The sequence below is a fragment of the Aspergillus stella-maris genome (assembly GCF_047715825.1).
Source record: "Aspergillus stella-maris strain CBS 113639 unplaced genomic scaffold BDV14scaffold_26, whole genome shotgun sequence".
Taxonomy (NCBI): domain Eukaryota; kingdom Fungi; phylum Ascomycota; class Eurotiomycetes; order Eurotiales; family Aspergillaceae; genus Aspergillus; species Aspergillus stella-maris.
Window position 1 is genome coordinate 321978 of NW_027396820.1, and position 16789 is coordinate 338766.

The 16789-nt window shown below is 50.3% G+C and overlaps 6 protein-coding genes across 6 annotated transcripts; 3 read left to right on the top strand and 3 right to left on the bottom strand.

Annotated features, from left to right (window-relative positions):
- Positions 1 to 404: 404 nt before the first annotated feature.
- Positions 405 to 4758, bottom strand: ptpA (putative protein tyrosine phosphatase (Pyp1); the record flags this gene model as incomplete). Its single annotated transcript, XM_073771235.1, has 4 exons — positions 405 to 1240; positions 1325 to 1929; positions 3043 to 3293; positions 3355 to 4758. 4 exons carry the CDS (start codon positions 4756 to 4758, stop codon positions 405 to 407), a joined length of 3096 nt encoding a protein of 1031 aa, XP_073628354.1.
- Positions 4759 to 6342: 1584 nt separating this feature from the next.
- On the bottom strand, positions 6343 to 6816 carry BDV14DRAFT_189691 (cytochrome c oxidase assembly protein COX16; the record flags this gene model as incomplete). Its single annotated transcript, XM_073771236.1, has 2 exons — positions 6343 to 6423; positions 6493 to 6816. 2 exons carry the CDS (start codon positions 6814 to 6816, stop codon positions 6343 to 6345), a joined length of 405 nt encoding a protein of 134 aa, XP_073628355.1.
- A 244-nt stretch (positions 6817 to 7060) lies between these two features.
- nic96 (linker nucleoporin NIC96) lies at positions 7061 to 10807 on the top strand. Its single transcript, XM_073768699.1, has 6 exons — positions 7061 to 7159; positions 7226 to 7777; positions 7839 to 8481; positions 8530 to 9511; positions 9565 to 10307; positions 10369 to 10807. Exons 2-6 carry the CDS (start codon positions 7317 to 7319, stop codon positions 10693 to 10695), a joined length of 3156 nt encoding a protein of 1051 aa, XP_073628356.1. The 5' UTR covers positions 7061 to 7159; positions 7226 to 7316; the 3' UTR covers positions 10696 to 10807.
- A 43-nt stretch (positions 10808 to 10850) lies between these two features.
- Positions 10851 to 13271, top strand: BDV14DRAFT_173172 (RibD family protein). The gene has a single exon (XM_073768700.1). It carries the CDS (start codon positions 11032 to 11034, stop codon positions 12988 to 12990), a length of 1959 nt encoding a protein of 652 aa, XP_073628357.1. The 5' UTR covers positions 10851 to 11031; the 3' UTR covers positions 12991 to 13271.
- Positions 13272 to 13282: 11 nt separating this feature from the next.
- BDV14DRAFT_58402 (RCC1 domain-containing protein) lies at positions 13283 to 15323 on the top strand. The gene is made up of 2 exons (XM_073777093.1): positions 13283 to 14280; positions 14337 to 15323. The coding sequence occupies exons 1-2, from the start codon at positions 13447 to 13449 to the stop codon at positions 15159 to 15161; spliced, it is 1659 nt and encodes a 552-aa protein (XP_073628358.1). The 5' UTR covers positions 13283 to 13446; the 3' UTR covers positions 15162 to 15323.
- BDV14DRAFT_58412 (Chromosome segregation in meiosis protein 3) lies at positions 15320 to 16658 on the bottom strand. Its single transcript, XM_073777094.1, has 3 exons — positions 16316 to 16658; positions 16181 to 16259; positions 15320 to 16115 (listed from the first exon to the last, which is right to left on the bottom strand). The coding sequence occupies exons 1-3, from the start codon at positions 16552 to 16554 to the stop codon at positions 15486 to 15488; spliced, it is 948 nt and encodes a 315-aa protein (XP_073628359.1). The 5' UTR covers positions 16555 to 16658; the 3' UTR covers positions 15320 to 15485.
- Between the last annotated feature and the right edge of the window lie 131 nt (positions 16659 to 16789).

A 16789-nucleotide genomic window follows, 5' to 3' on the forward strand; every position in this document is an offset into this window, starting at 1 on the left:
CCTGCACAGCCCAGCCCAGCGCCAAATCTATAAAATCTTCGTGGCATCGGCCACATATAGCAGCGTATAGATGGCTGTTTCGTGTATGACACCTGAGTCAATTTTTCAGAAGGTACCGATGAGCACAATCGAGGGGACGCAGCTTTGGGACGGGATGTGAACTATAGTTGTCTTTCCTGTAAACCGCTGCCCTGGGGGTCGACATATCGGCGCCAGCAACGTCAAACTACTGCCGAGCATGCAGGGTAAAGTAGTTACAGTCAGTGGCGATATGCAAGTGAGTCGCACTTGATATTAACAATCAACTTGGCTCGAGTTCATGCGCATGTTTATTCCCATCCATCGCCTGAATATACACTATTATACACGCCAGCAAGACCACATTGTGAGCGCAAAGTTGTTCATCATTGTTTGTCGATTGCAGCATCAGATGCCACCTTAGTGGTTGACGACGATAGTGTCTGATAAGATCTCGTCCTTGCGCATGAGGCCAAATCCCAAAGCATAATTCCGCGGTCTGTGATTGCGACCAGCTCGTTCTCCTTATCTGTGAAGCGAAGCTGGAAGCAGACCGCACCGAGACGCAGAACAATGGGGCGTAATTCGATCTGTCCGGTGCTTCGTGATCTCCATGACGAATGATAGTACCCCTTGGGATCCTGATCAATCAGAGCGCCGGGTTCAAGCGCCCACACATAGACGAGGTCCCAGTTTGCAATGGCAAGTCTAGTTCCGTTGGAAGATGCGGCGACTTTACACCCGAGTGAGCTCGTCGAGTCTCGGAATCCCCAGAGACGCGCCACCACTACCCAGTCCTCCAACCGTCTTCCACGATCGAGGTTTAAGGTATGCCCACATCTGCTGGCCCGACAGGTGGCTTCGGATCTCAAAAGGCAAGCAGCAGTCCAATTCTCCTTGCGATGGTTGGCAATCCCGAGGGAAAGATACCGCCACCGACAGACCGCATATCCATCAAGGTCAAGGGTCTCATGTGTTCCAAAGAACGGTACTGCTATTGAGAAAAGTAGGCTTGTGTCATCAGTGAATTGAACAAGGGTCGAATTGTCGTGTAGATTCGTCGACCTCAGCCGATCGATCTTCTGGTACGACGCGTATAATGACTTCGCTTGGTAGTGATATAGCAATTGAGATGATCTGTCGTTGAATGATATCTCGCTGATCAAGGAACCCCGCGTATTGCCAACCCATTGTCGCATTTGACGAGACGAGTATGAAAACCCTGCTAGCAATAAATAACTGTACAATGAACAACGCAATGCGCTAGTAATCTGCAACTGGATGCGTATCTCGAAGGCATGCTTACCAGCAAAATCAGCCGCAGCATCACATTCCAACTCATTGCTAATAGTGTAAAGGACCACAGTGTGCTCTGATAACATGCGGTGACACCATGAGATGGCAAACGACCCGTCGGTAGCCACAGTCATGGCTGAGGGCTCAAAGTCCGTATGCTCAGGAAATGTGGTCATTTTCACTCGGTCATCTGGGCGTTGCAAAGAGTGGCAAGTGAGAGTTGTGATACCATTACGACCAAACTCTAGCGCCTGCTTCACAAATGGATGGTCCGAATCAAGATTTCCATTCGGAGAAGGTGTGAACCGGTGCAACACATAAATTCGATCACCGCCATCGAACGCTGTTTTCAGTATTTCAATCGATCCCAGCTGATCCCACGGTAGTCTCGCCTGCGAGACTTCTAAAATCTGCCCCTCTGCGACCTGGAAGATTTGGAAAGTAGGCTGGCCCCGCAACGTAGTGAAGATGAGAGTCACGTCAGCAATTGAGGTGAGCAGTGATGCTTTGATGCTTGGGACCCGATTCCCGAAACTGAAAGTCGTGCAGCTCGCATCGAATTGGCTTCCGTATAGCTGTTTGGAGGCTCGCCTTTTCAGCAGCGGGAAAAGACGGCTTGTAATTAGGGACAAGATGTCTAAAGGCGATCCCGGTGTTCGCTTCAAATGATGGACAAGAACTTCTCGAGAGGCGGTGGCGATCTCATGGAGAGCGCGACAGGTCAAGGACGCCTGCAAAAAGGCGGGCGTTGTGCAGTTCCGCAATATGAGTTGGATGAGTTCTACAGGAAAGTCCAGAAGCATGGTATCAGAGCGGAGAGAGATGTCGCCAAACGCTTGGGCAGAAGAAGGCTATGGCATTTACGATGGCGGTTGCCTCCTCTTGTAATGTTGCGACTGATGAAAGGGAGCGGTTGCCTGGTTTAGAGTTGTATTTACCTACCAGGCACCGACAAGTGACAACCGACGGAAGGTGACTGCTCTGCCTGTCACTCCACCGAGCCCGAGCCGTTGGGTGCCGCTGCTTGGCTCCGCCTTGCGCCCTGACAACAGGGTTTCTACTACGAGCAACTACTGAGATAGTTAAGTTGCGTATAATCCAGACTGTACTCTTGTAGCTTTGTACAGAATCCGTTGAGCATAGACTCCTGAGAATTGCTAAATCCGTGTGAGGGAGTAATAAGCACCAAACACCCGCTCGCAAATGCGCTATGTATGTACATATGATAATATGACCAATATGCTGAATCAAGAGCAGACCTTGGTTTGTTAGTTCGAAGAGTCGAGCATCTGTGCAACAAACCACTCTAAGATACTTTCGTAACACAGAACGAATTGACTTAGATTTTGAACCACACTCGGTCTTTGGGTTCGGAAATCAGACAGCGTCTTCGTGACGAGATCCAACTGTCCACCACCAAGTAACTGATCGAAAGATTGCCCCTCGTGTTGCCCATTGGGTTGTTGGCGTTGGCGGTCCAAAACATCTAGCACGCTATCAACTGTGCAAAACGTACCAGTGCGACCGCACCCCGCGCTGCAATGAACCAGAACCGGCCGCTGAGGACTCCCCGGCGCAGCACGTGCTATCGCGGTCCGAACCTCATCACACTGATCGATCAAATCTAGAAGGTGTTTTGGCTGGGAAGTGGTACCGAAATCAGGCCAGTCCGCATATTGAATTTGCGTCACTTCGCGGAGAGGCTCAAAGGGGAAATCTGAATGTGACAGGCCAAAGTGTCTGATGACGAGGGTCGGATTCTCTGCCGAATCCACCGAGGACCTTCCCTCTCTAGTCTGGGGCCCCGGCACGTTAGATGACCCGATAGGGACATATTTCTTCGAGAAATTGTTCACGTAGAACGGTCCATAGGTTCCCGATTTCCAGAAAGGATGGCACTTCACCTGGCCCCTCTCAACTTCTGCAGTCAAAGATACTACTAGGCGAATGTCCTGTTCCCAGATAACGCGCCAGAAATCCTAGGTCATATATCAGCACCGAAAATATAAGAGCACGTGTGAAAGTCACGGTGGGGCTTACATTGAAAGTATCCGGCACAGGGGCTTGAGTCGCTATGTAATGTCGGTTGCTAAGAGCTGCTTTCAAATAACTAGCGTTGACATAATCGCAAGCACCATGAGGTATGCCATGCAGTTTCACTCGGGAGTGCTCAAAAGGATAAATGTCATTATAGCGGTTTTTGGTCCCTTTTTCGATACCGGCGACTCGGTATCCGGGAGAGGAAGATCTGACTGTGTTGCCTTTGTTTTGGTTATATGATAACGCTTGCTTCATGCGCTCTAGTTCGGTTTTTTCGATCTCAAAGAACCGTGAAGCAGCAATCCGCCCTTGATCTGTCGGATCCGATATTTCACGTAGCCAGGGTGGGAGGGACCGTCTTCGTGACTCTGTTAAGTGGTCTGAAAGCTTCAAAGCAATTTGTCCGACACCACCAACAAGGTCCATATGCTGACGGATGTTGCCAAAGAAAGGGATAGCGGCGTTTGATGATTCAGGTATGTTGCATCCGCCAGCAACGGGTGCAGATTGAGGAAGGTCGATATGCATCGGAGACGTTGTTTCCGACTGAGTACCGAATATCCGTTGTTGTTCTTGTTGTGTGAGTTGCGGGAATTTGGATGAGAAAGCCTTGAAGCCGCCCATCAAAATCATACCAGTACCACTCCATCCCTCGGCTGCGAATTTCTTAAGCACATTCGCGAGAGGTAGAGCATCTTTCATGTTAGATGTAGAGGCATCATAAACGATGATGTAACGACATTGCATCCAGCGGCCAAAGTTTCTTCGGTCACTTTCATCTGTAAATGTGTTTGCGAGCTTTTTTGTATCAAACGAAGGGCGCTTGAGAAGAGTTGTTGGAATACAAAGATTCAAAGCTCTTTTTATACTTCCTTTTGAGAAATGTGCGAACGGTCGTACGTCTAGGAGCATTAAATCATCTGCATATGAGCCGACGAGTTCTGCACACTTCTCAGTGGATACCGGGCTGACGCTTGTTCCAACAGTTTGTGCAGGAATGGCTTTCGAACCACTGGGTATCGATTCTCGTCTCTCGGATGAGCGGTTGAAAGACCTATAGACCGCTGCGTCGGGAATTGCAGCAAAACTCCATGACCCTGTTTGTTGCCCTGCTGCGTCTCTCTCAGCAACAAATTTTCCTTCCGGACTCTCGTGTGGAAGGGCATGCGTAAGATGTTCTCGATGTTTTCTAATGTTGTTTGGACCGTCGGTATTGAATGAGAAATAATTAGAATCTTGTAGTTCTGCTGCTGGCCCCCGGGGGCTGATCTTGTTGTATGTCGATGGACGAGGATCTGATAACGGGAAGAAGGCGGCTGGGCTAGAAGGACCGGGGAGCGTAAGACTTTGAGAATCCTGCGGCCACGGCGACGTTGGCGATCTCGGACCTGTCGTTGCAGACATGGCTTCAAGACTGGCGAATGAAAATTTCTTTATCTTGCACCCAATGACTTTATCCAACCTTATAATCAATATGTCAACTCGCTTGCCATTTCGATGCCGACTGCGAATTCAGACAATGAGAGCGGATTCCAAGTGAGGTCATACACGGGACAACGAAGCGGCTTGATATGAAGTGCTGAAGGATGGAGATGCTCATGAAGAGCACCCGGTATGGTGTAACGAAACAGTTGGCGGGTGAGGAATTGGGAGATTGGAGCAGACTATTTAAGATTGCCAGAAGCTCAAGTGGTTATATAACTGGACAAGTGTGGATGGAGCGCGATGTGGCGTCAAGCGATGCAAAGACCGCCCAGAGAGCGTGAAAAACGGGGATGGAATGCCTCGCTATTGCGGCGGCAGGCTGGGTCTTTCTAGTACACAGCGAATCGTCGCTTCCACTGCAAGCATCACATAAGGGTCTCCAGTCAAGTTCCTGAGCCAATGGAGTCTGCAGCAGGGTAGCGGGGGTGAGAAGGTCGACTAGTCAGGACTGCGAGAGAGTATCAGTGTCGACCCACTGGTGTCATTCTTGCTTGAGCAGGTTGGAAGGCTGAAAAGCACAGAGTCGAGAAAAAACGGGGACGTGCTGTTGATCACTGGGAATGACGTTATGGGCGGAGGGCGGCAATCCTTCTGAGTCGCGAGCCACAGATTGTTCGGCCGGTCTGGATCGCAGGAACCGCCTACCGAGCGTCACTCTGCTTTATTACAGGTTGGCTATGACTGCTTCTTTCTCGCCTTCATCATCACTCTTTTCGGGGGAAAACCGCCCCTCGCCACAGGAGGGTCTCTTTTCTATTATACAGGACTGCTTTCGAGCGATTTTCACTATAGAAAAGAAGCGGATTGTGCGCCAGCTTGATAGGTATTATACACAGTACTCTACCATTCGCATGCGCGACATAAGCCTAGAATCAGACCCTGCATGCTACACACCTTCTGCATGTCAACCGAAAGCTTTGGTTGTTGAACGAATCTTAATAATGGATTCGAACGAAAGGATACCCAGTCGAACGCTCGGCTCTTGAATACAACGAGGAAAGGAGCAGTGTAGAGTTGCATGCGGCTAGGTATCGACTAGAGCGTACAGATTTGAAGAAGGGTATAACAGCGTGACAATAGTGATTGTGGCCAGACCACCAGAGTCCGTAACCTATGAAATGAATCGCTGGCAACTAGAGCGTACGGTGAGTGCATGGGCTGTCGTTTCGTACAAGGCGCAATCATTGTCAAGTCGGAAGCTGCATAATAGTACTTCGTAGCACACATAGAGCAGGTCGACGAACATTGGCGTCCCTCAGACAGTCGGGCAGCAATCGGTATGTCATGGTTAAAGCGTCCAGTGCCATGGTTTAGCTTGACAAGGTCGGCTTCTGAGGAACCGAGTTAATAATAGCAGATTAGCTCGAGCCATAATATCTGCTGTGCATTGATTCTGCACCGGGCTATTGTCTCCAAGGAGGAGTTCAATACCTTGTCCCCGATTGTGACAACGGACGCCTTCAGAATGTCGCTGATCCCAGTCTCACATACTTTGTACAGGTTTCAGAGTTTACCATCAGGCTCGCCCTTGAATCTTTGAACTCGTTTTTGTTCCCAGTTATCCAAATCTTTGGCCATCAGCCTCTGCGAGTACTATGTTAGCTGTTGATGTGTTGCGCGTAGTGAAACGACTCCATAACAGGGGTCTCGCACATAGTATTCTTCCCGATCATCTCCAAGAATTCTCCTGCGCGGATTTCGTTTGATACCTTCTTCTCCATCCGGTCCTTTGAGCCCAAGATCCATCGCCTCTTCTTGGTTTAACTGCTTGACCTTGCGATCGTACCTTTCGTACCTCAAAGCAGCCGCTGGAGTTAAAGCAAACGATCCGGCCACAATAATCATAATGAACGGAAGACCGAACAATAGAAACGGGTGTCGTGAAAGTTTGGTCCGGTATGCTTCTCCGAGCTTTTCTCCTAGCGTGGAGGAAGCTGTGGTTGCTCGGCGGAAAGTTTTCGATTGAAAGGCCGGCATTGTCACTTGTCAATGTAGTCCGACACGTTGTTCAGAATTCCCAGAGCTAGTAAGATCCTAGGGTAATGGCCATGTAATCTCGGTAATGTGGTGAAAGTTATCGGGCAAACTAGGCGACGCGAAGAGTGCCATCTTAAGAAACTCAGAAGCGGCCTCAGGCTGACAGAAGCCCGGCATATAGAAAATCCGGCAGACCCATTGAATTGGGCGGGCCTTGTAGTCTAGCGGGCTCCGCAAGCTGCGAAGCTTCCCATAAACAAAAATTCGGGCAGCGGACGAGCAACATCCCATTCTCCCTCAAATCTTAGACCATAAAGTATCCTGCCGATGTGCATCTTATATTGTGAGTACACGCGGAAATATCGCTTAAACGTTTGGAATTTATTACTGATCATTCTCGCGACAACAGCCGATAACCACGATCAAGGGCCGTGAAATCGCCGGAGCGTTATCGCCAGTCTAGTACTTCGCATCTCGTTAATTGTCTCCGCTCATATCAGATGTCGTTTACCTCAAGCTCCATATTTGGGACTGGCGGCTTGAACAGCTTGGGCGCCACAGCCCAGCTGTCGCAGCCCCCGCAGCAGTCAAGCATCTTCTCATCAAATAACCCGACAAGTATCTTCGCGAACCAATCCACAACACAGGCTGCTCAAAGCACATCTCTCTTTGGCGGCCAGACCCAAGCTCAGCAACAGCCTGCCCAATCGTCAATCCTTGTAACAAGGCAACCTAACGCCAGCACCGCGCAGCCCTTGAATACGACTTCTCAAGCAGCACAACCTGCATTTTTCAACAGTTTATTAGAACGCGGCAAAAAACGCCCGCTTTCTAGAAACACCCAAAACACCAATTTTGAGGAGCTGCCTAATCTCCAATTGGGTCTTGATGACATTCGCCGGAAAGCACGAGGACTCGGCACTGGGAGCGGGAAAGGCACCCCCACATCAAGCAGCAAGGCGTAAGGGCTTATAGCTTATGGATTTCGAGCATTTAGCTTACTGATTTTTCTGCATCAATAGGCATTATTTACTGGCAGCATCAGGTGTATCCCCAGGGCACGCTCTACGTGATCTCAAAGCCTTGGAACCCCAAATATCAACCTCTATACCAACCAAAGAATCCGACGCTTTCGACCCCGACAACCAGAAGTACTTGAGAACCATCCAGCAACGTGGTCGTCAGGTCATGGTTGCTGAGAGCCTAGCCAGAGCCCAGAGAGATTTTGACTCGTTTTTGGAGGAGAAGGTAGACCTCGACTGGGAAGAGCAGCGCCATAAAATCTTCAAACACTTTGGCCTGTCACAGAAAGATGATCCTTCGCTTGAGGCAGGACCTTCGTTCGGCCGATCTACTCGAAAAGGCAATCAGGCTGGAGCTGCATCTGCCCATGGCGTCTCTCGTAGGAGTGTCTTTGGCCGCTCTGGATTGGAAAAGTCCGTTATAGGCACTCCTGGAACTGGAAAGCCAAGCCATCAGCTTTTTGATGACCCAATGGAGCGCGCCGAAACTTCAGGTTCGCAGACTTTGGACCTTCGATTTGTGCGCGAAAAGATGGGTTATTACGCCGACAAAGTTCAGTCACTGAATTCAGCCAGACTTCAATCGCGGGGCTTTCCAGTTCTTCACGAGTTCGCCGAAGTCGAAAGACATGCTGGTGGTGATGTAAGTACCCCCTAATTGTTCGGTTATTAGCCAAGCTAAATAAGTTAGGTTCCTCGTCAGCTATTCGACGCGTACAAAGCCCTGATCAGTATCATCGGAGAATCGGCAGATGTCTTGAACATCTCGGATCCTGGAGTAATCAAGGAGCGTCAATTCTCGGAGGAGTATCTCAGCGAATCACCAAAATCGCAGCAGGCAATCAATCTTAGGAAACGCATCGTTGAGGGCTCCAGAAAGTTCCTTGAGAGTTCATTCTATGGTGGAATTGAAGGAGCAATTGGTAAAAACCCGCGTGAAGCCCAGCTTGGTGGAATTCCTACTGTGGTCAACAAAATTCGAGCATACGTACGCCTGAGAGAATCGAGGAAAGACCTTGCGCCGGACGGCACTGAACTGCAAATGGTTGGAGACGATTATTGCTGGATTCTCATATTCTATCTTCTGCGATGCGGATTCGTCACCGAAGCGGCAGAATACGTGACCCAAGATCCCGGTTTCCGGTCACTGGACCATAAGTTCGTGACATATATGACAACATATGCTCAAAGCAAGCGGCTGCCGAGAGACATGCAGCAAAGGATCAATGGAGAATACCAGCAACGGTCCCGTAACGCTCCCGATAATACCATCGACCCATACCGGATGGCGTGTTATAAGATTATTGGGCGCTGTGATCTTGGACGGCGACGCTTAGAGGGTATCAACCAGAGTGTGGAGGATTGGATGTGGCTGCAATTCAGCTTAGCCAGGGAAGATGACCGGGCTGAAGAGGTCGCCGGCGATGTTTTCGGGCTGGAAGACATCCAGACAGATATCACTGAGATAGGACAGCGAGTTTTTGGGAAGGGCCAAGAAGGACCTGGCGGATATGGCACATTCTTCCTTCTCCAAATACTGGGAGGAATGTTTGAGCAGGCTATTTCCTACCTTGGAACTTATGCGCCTGTCAGCGCTGTCCACTTTGCCATTGCACTTGTGTACTATGGCCTTCTAAGGGTCTCTGATTTCTACACCTCCGGCGAAGAGATTCGTAAGTGGCACTTCTGATTACCTCTATTCCTGATCTTTCAGCTGACCTTACAGTGTCTTTCACGGTAAAACAATACCCTCAGATCAATTTTGGCTATCTCATGAGTCATTACACGAAAGAATTCCGCACCGCCTATGTCGAAGCGGCAATCGACTATTTCTCCTTACTCTGCCTTAATGCTGATCTTCCTGGTGCCTTGGGCAAATCTCAAGCCTCTGTGTGCCATGAAGCTTTGCGCGAATACATCCTGGAAACAAGAGATTTTGCCAAGTTACTTGGAGATATCCGGTCGGACGGTACTAGAATCAAGGGACTGATTGAGAACCGTATTAGTTTGATCAAGTTGGTGGACCAGGATGAGTTCCTGAAAACTATTACCGTGCAGGCTGCCGCCGTTGCCGAGGACAAAGGCTTGATAACGGATTCGGTTCTCCTGTATCACCTCGCTGAAGACTACGATCGTGTGATTGACATCATTAACAGAACCTTGTCGGATTCTGTGGCTGTTCCCCTGGGAAGCCCGACGCTAAGGTTGCAGCCTCTGCGTCCCCGCACCATGCTGCCGCAGGATACAGACTCTCGGCAGGAAATCTCCATAAAGCCAGGAACTAGCCTGAGCCTAACTGTTGTGGACGACCCGGTCGTTTTGGCCAAAAACATGATTGGTCTTTACAATCAGAACGCGCTGTACTACCAACGGATCCGTCAATCAAGCCGCGACGCATGTGGACTCTTGCTTCGAATGATGGAGGCGAAAGCAGAAGTAGAGGCTGGAAAATGGACAGCAGCCTTAGATGTAAGTTCCGATCTCGTCTAAGTCCATGGTACATTTCAACTGACCTGAAATTCCTATCTAGACTATCAACGGACTGGGCATCCTCCCATTACGGGCCAGTGGCTCTGTGCCTTATATCCGTAGTGCTGCGCAAGCATTCTCGTCGCTGCCTTCATTGATCTCGAGCAATGTGGGCCATGTGATTATTTGGAGTATTACCTGTATTGGACGTGAACGAGGGCGACTGAGTACGGGCCCTTACGAGAATGAGTTGCGACAAGGGCTTGCAGAGGAGCTGTTGGTCATGGCGAAGGACCTGATGATTTTCTCGGGGATGGTCAAATACAAACTTCCTCCAAGGGTGTATGAAACTCTTGCCCGAGCTGGAGCAGACATTGGCGCATATTAGGGGAGCATCTGTTAGGACACATAGGAGGTGTTTTGTCAGTAGAAATCGAGTGCTTCTTCTTGCTTTGAGTCCAGTGCTAGACTGCTAGATAGTAAAAGGGTTCCGCGGGCGGGGCTTTCCGTGAGAGCTTAAGAGCGCCAAGGACTGGCGGGTCGGTGAAGCTTGAGGAGAATCTCTCCCAGTGATTTTGCGCCGACCAGAAGGCTCCTCGCGTATCACTAGAAGCCGTTCTCCAGACGCTGAACGCGCCCATTCAGATGATGTATTGAGCTTATCAAATGCAGCCGTGCTACTCTACGTACGACACTGGGCTTCCTCTACTCGATCCGGACCGACATGGACCATGACGCTCCTGGCGTGTCGAACGGGGCCGTTGCGTCAATATCGCCTGCTCCCTTACCAGAAACCTTGCAGCCTGGTGATTCAATGCCTAGCATAGAAGCAGCGGAATCTCCAACCGAGCGGAGAACGGACACAGCGCCCGAGAATAACCTGATCACAACAGCACAGAACTTCTCCGGAGAACACGATGTACAGAAACAATCGCAGCGGCGAAGCTCAGGTAGAGCTGGAGAGGCTGGAAATTCTTCGAGCCCACAGAGCTTAGCCAGTGTAGCAGGAGATCTCTCGAACCCGCTTAATGAGGACGCTGAAGAACAATTCCGGAATAACGGCGGTAGCGCATCCAGTGCCTTCCATGGAGACGACACGGAAAATGGCACCCTCATCGATAATCCGCCGAATCTTGCCAGGATACGGAATGTTATGTTCGAATGCAAAGAAGCCATTGAGATCAGCTTACAGGAATTCGAGACCTATTGGCCATTCATCGATAATGTGTGGGTGAAACAGCGGTCTAATTCGAGCAAGGAAGGACACTGCACCACCGACTACTACATGTGCCGTTTGCGACGTCCGACGCACCGAAGCTCAGAGACGCGGCCCTTACCAGAAGGCAAGCGCCCTCGGAGGAAGAGAGTCCGCGAAGGAGGCCTCTGCAACGTTCAGATTAAAGTTGTAAGGTTTGAAGGCGCATACTCAACCGTCACTATAGCCCGAACACCAGGAAGCAGCCATGCACACTCGCATGACCTCGATTATATCGACAAAGTGAAGCGGAACTCGGGCTTGATGGAGTTTGCGAGAAGGGAGGCAAGTAAGGGCTACTTGCCTGCTTCTATATACAGAAAATTTAGGGAGGAGCCCGAGAAGCTCGTCGAGGCGGGAGGAAAGTTTTGTACGGTGACAGATGTCCGAAATGTTTCTGCAAAATGGAGGCTGCAGAATCCGGAGGTAGAATTGGTACCGCATGAGGGCTACGAGTATCACAAAGGTCATGGAATTAGGAGGGTTCACGAAATGGCAGATACTGAGACAAATCCGGGTCTTACTGGTTCGACAGCTCCGCACTTGACCACGCTTCCACCATTACCGCCTGATACTCTGCCTTTTCCTCAATTTCAGCTTGACTTCCTAGAACCTTATCTTCCAAAGAATGACGAGAAGCGCGAATTTCCCCATGTCACTCTATCCTATGCTTCCTCCATGGACTCCAAAATCTCACTTCTTCCTGGTATGCAAACGGTACTATCGGGACCGGAGGCCAAACTCATGACACATTATCTACGATCACGTCACGATGCAATTCTAATCGGAGTTGGGACTGTTCTCGCAGACAATCCGGGGCTCAACTGCAGACTGGAAGGTGCGGGAGGGTTTGGAGGCCTTGGAAGGATGTGGCAACCACGGCCAGTGGTAATAGACCCTCTGGGGCGATGGCCAGTGCATCCGGACTGTAGGATGTTGCAGACAACTGTGGAAGGGAAGGGTAGGGCCCCGTGGGTCGTGGTGTCACCTGGGGCTCAAATAAACCCTCAAAAACTGATGATGTTGAAGGGTTACGGAGGCGATTTCCTTCGCATTATGGAGTATCATCACAACTGGCGACTACGCTGGGAGCCCATTCTACGGGCCTTGGCATTGGAGGGCATTAAGAGTGTGATGATTGAAGGAGGTGCAAGGATCCTAAGTGAGCTCCTCAATCCCGAGTATAGCGAGTTCATTGACTCTATCATCGTGACTGTCGCGCCGACATACCTGGGCTCTGGCGGAGTCGGAGTGAGTCCGGATTCCAAGCGTGATGCGCAGGGCAAGCCTAATGCAGCGCTCAACCCACGAGACGTGACATGGCAGCCTATGGGACAGAATGTCATAATGTGCGGTAAAATCCGCACAGCGCCGGCTGAGCCGCCTGCAGCTCCTGCTGAAATGAACGGGCCCGTTGCGAATTCGTGACCAGTGCGCTTTGGCCGTTGCTCAGGTATCGAGTGATAAAGAGCGATATGCTCCTGACAAAACTCGCAACAAACTAGTTCATAATGGAATGTATGATACACGAGCAGAAGATCTCTCGCAGTTCTTTGTTCTGAGATAAACATAGATATGGTAGAAGTAACTAGCACAAAGGGAGCAGGGAAGCAGAGGTAGGTATATCCTGGAACAGTGAAGACAAGTATGTGGGCACAGCAGGAATCCAGCGGCGGGCGCGCGATTCGCCGCAACAACAACACAACAATAGATCGCCGCTCTTTTTTTCTCCTTCCCTCCTCCTTTGTCTACGCCCGACTCTGCGCCCATCTCACTTCTTGCTCCCTCTGATCTCACCCTCAATTGCTATTTCATCCTCTACTTTGCTATTCTAGAATTCATTTTGCCACCCGTTTTCCTTGTCGAGAGCTGTTTTTGCTTGCAATGCCTCCTAAGAAAGGCACAACCAAGCCCGCTGCGCGGGCCACCGCTGCGAACAAAAAGGCGCCTGCTGCTGCTGCCACCACAAAAAAAACTTCCTCAACCAAAGCTACAGCTCAAGGGCGCGCAGCAACTACTACGAAGAGTACCGGTACAAAATCCACCGCAAAATCCACATCGACCCGCAAAACAACCAAATCAGAAGACGCCGACACCGCGAAGAATGTGAAAGCCGCACATGCGCAGCCTGTCAAGAAGCGCAGAGCAGCCGCTACTGATGACGAAGAAGACCATGAAGCTCCTCGCACTGTCAAGCGAGCTCGCGTCGCCAAACCCACCGCTGTTCCGAAGCCGAAGCCAAAGGTGATCATCAACAACGCGCCGACTATCAAGCTAAACGTTTACGTTTGCGGTGAGGGTAGCTCTGGAGAACTCGGGCTGGGAGTCGGTAAGAATGTCATTGATGTCAAGCGCCCGCGTCTCAATCCCCACCTGCTGCCGGATTCCACTGGTGTCGTGCAGGTGGTCGTCGGCGGTATGCACTGTGTCGCCCTTACGCACGACAACAAGATCCTTACTTGGGGCGTCAATGACCAAGGCGCGCTCGGAAGAGACACGACTTGGGATGGTGGATACAAGGACATGGATAAGGCAGGCTCAGACTCGGATTCGGAATCAGACGAAGGCACCGATTTGAATCCTCACGAGTGCACCCCAACTGCCATTCCTTCCGATGTTTTCCCTGAAGGCACCTCATTTGTTGAAGTAGCTGCCGGTGACAGCTCAAGTTTCGCTCTCACTGATGACGGTCAAGTATACGGTTGGGGAACTTTCAGGGTGAGCTATAGCGCTCTTATCGCCTTCGTCTATGACTTTGACTAACAGCAAACTAGAGCAACGATGGTATCCTAGGCTTCGATGCCAACACCAGGGTCCAGACAACTCCGACCTTAGTGCCAGCTCTGAAGAAGATAAAACACCTGGTTTGTGGAGACAACCACGTTCTCGCTGTGAATGACAAGGGTGCTGTCTTCTCGTGGGGCTCCGGTCAACAAAATCAACTCGGTCGTCGTATCATCGAACGTAACAAGCTCAATGGGCTTCAACCGCGTGAATTTGGTCTTCCGAAGGGCACTGTTCACATCGGTGCTGGCGCTTTCCATTCATTTGCCGTACATCAGTCCGGCAGGGTCTACGCCTGGGGTCTCAACAGCTTCGGCGAAACAGGCATTCGTGAATATGCTGGTGATAGCGAGGCTGCCATAGTTCACCCCACTGTCGTTGATTCTTTGTCCGATAAGAATGTTACGCAGATCTGCGGTGGAGCTCACCATTCCCTTGCAGTCACTGAAGATGGCAAGTGCCTCGTCTGGGGTCGATTGGATGGCCACCAGACTGGTCTGAAGATTGACAGCCTCCCCGATGACGCGGTCATCAAAGACGAGCGCGACCGTCCCCGTATCCTCATTGAACCGACTGCTGTCCCCGGAATCAAAGCCAAGGCCGTCGCGGCGGGATCCGACCACTCAATTGCGATTGATACCGATGGCCGTCCCTGGTCCTGGGGATTCTCTGCTACATACCAGACAGGTCAAGGCACACAAGACGATGTTGAAGTCGCAACTATCATCGAGAACACTGCTGTCCGGGGCAAGAGCCTCAATTGGGCTGGTGGTGGCGGCCAATTCTCAGTGTTTACAGAGCCTGTGACAGCGTAGACCTGGCAGAGACGATTTGGGAAAAGACATTCCGGACACGGCCGGTCGGATGCGACGGTATAGCGATCTATCGCAATGTAATAATAGTATGGATGTTGGGCATGTCTTTGGCCCCTTGAAAGTTATTTACTCTCAGCGGCGTTTGTCGTTTCCAGTGCTCTTGTACATTTATTTCGCAGGAATCAAAGACTTATAGTATCATGCAATTGATTCATGAAGCATCAGTTTACCGTTCAATCTTGCCTTACAGGCTGAATTATGCATGGTGGTTGACATACGCAGATGCCCATATATTGAAGGTCTGGCAGTAAGCACACTTCACTTCTATTGTTCTGGCCCCGTTCCAGAACTCTCCAATCCTTCCATTGCTTCAAGTTCATCCGCATGGCTATCCGTTTCGAACGTATCGTTTTTTATATCTCTTATATCTCTTGAAGTCGAGTTCCCCGCATCAGGGTCATCTTCATGTTCTCTCAGTAAGGCATCAAGTTCGTCAAAGTCCTCATTCGGCGGTTGATGGTCGTTCTTATTGTGTGGAGCCGTCTGTCGAGCCGCCGATTCGTCTTCGCGCTCCTCTCTTAGCAAGTCGTCAAGTTCATCAAAGTCATCGTCTTCTAGGTCAACTTCAGGATCATTTGCTGGTTTTGGATTATCCGTATCCGGCATAAATAGGTCCTCGTCCACGTCATGTGGTTCTTCGTTGGTCGGTATGGTTAGATGAGCGTCCTCCGCCGAGGCATTGATATTAGCATTAGATCGATCATCAGTGCTAAAATTGCCTCCACCGGTGAGTTCCGGTTTCTCTTCGTCTATCCATGTCCGTCGCATCGTCTGCAGGCGTTTGGAATGACCCAATCGTTCAATCATAGCCAGTCCGTCGGCAAACTTCGCGCGGGGGAATAAGTCGTCAAGCCATAGCTGGTAGAAATTGAGGAGACGAGCCAGATCAGAAAACTATAAGAATAACGTTATTTAATCAGTTTCACAGTCGTTCAAAGCCAGCGCATTAGTCCACAAACCTCGTGTCCTTTGCCCTTGAATTTTAGGTTCTTTCTGGCTGAGCGCCGCAATTTTGGAATTCCAGCCTGTGTAAGCAACCTTGCGCTTCCAGTAAGCATACAGTGCAGCAAGCAGCTGAGCGTCCCCAGACTGACCTGTTCTCGTCTAGTTTCGCGACCGGCTGTCTCTTCTTGGTAACTTTGACCTCCTCATCCAGACCCAGGACTACACCTGTGTTATCCGGCGGAGCAGATTCCTTCGAGGTCGGCACATTGTTTGAATTTGTGTTGATCTCTTGTAGAATGCCGTCCAACCCAACGTCGTAGTCAAATAAGTCGTCAACGAAGTCATTTGGTAGCGCCGCGTCCGGCCCTGGGCCGGCTTCGTTTTCCATTGGTGAAACTCAAGTTGGGAGAAGCGTGATGTTAGTGCACAGGATATGGTATGAGATGAACAGGCTTGCTAGGGTATTGCTGAGGTATACAGAGAACAGTGGTCATGTAGTCTTGGTAGGTACTAGCTATCGATAACCGCCAAAGGGAACGCGTCCGAGACGCGTTGATCACCATTGACCAATAGGAGCTCTCGTTTTTTTGATTAATCCCAGTTCCACGTGATTGGGTCTTTCC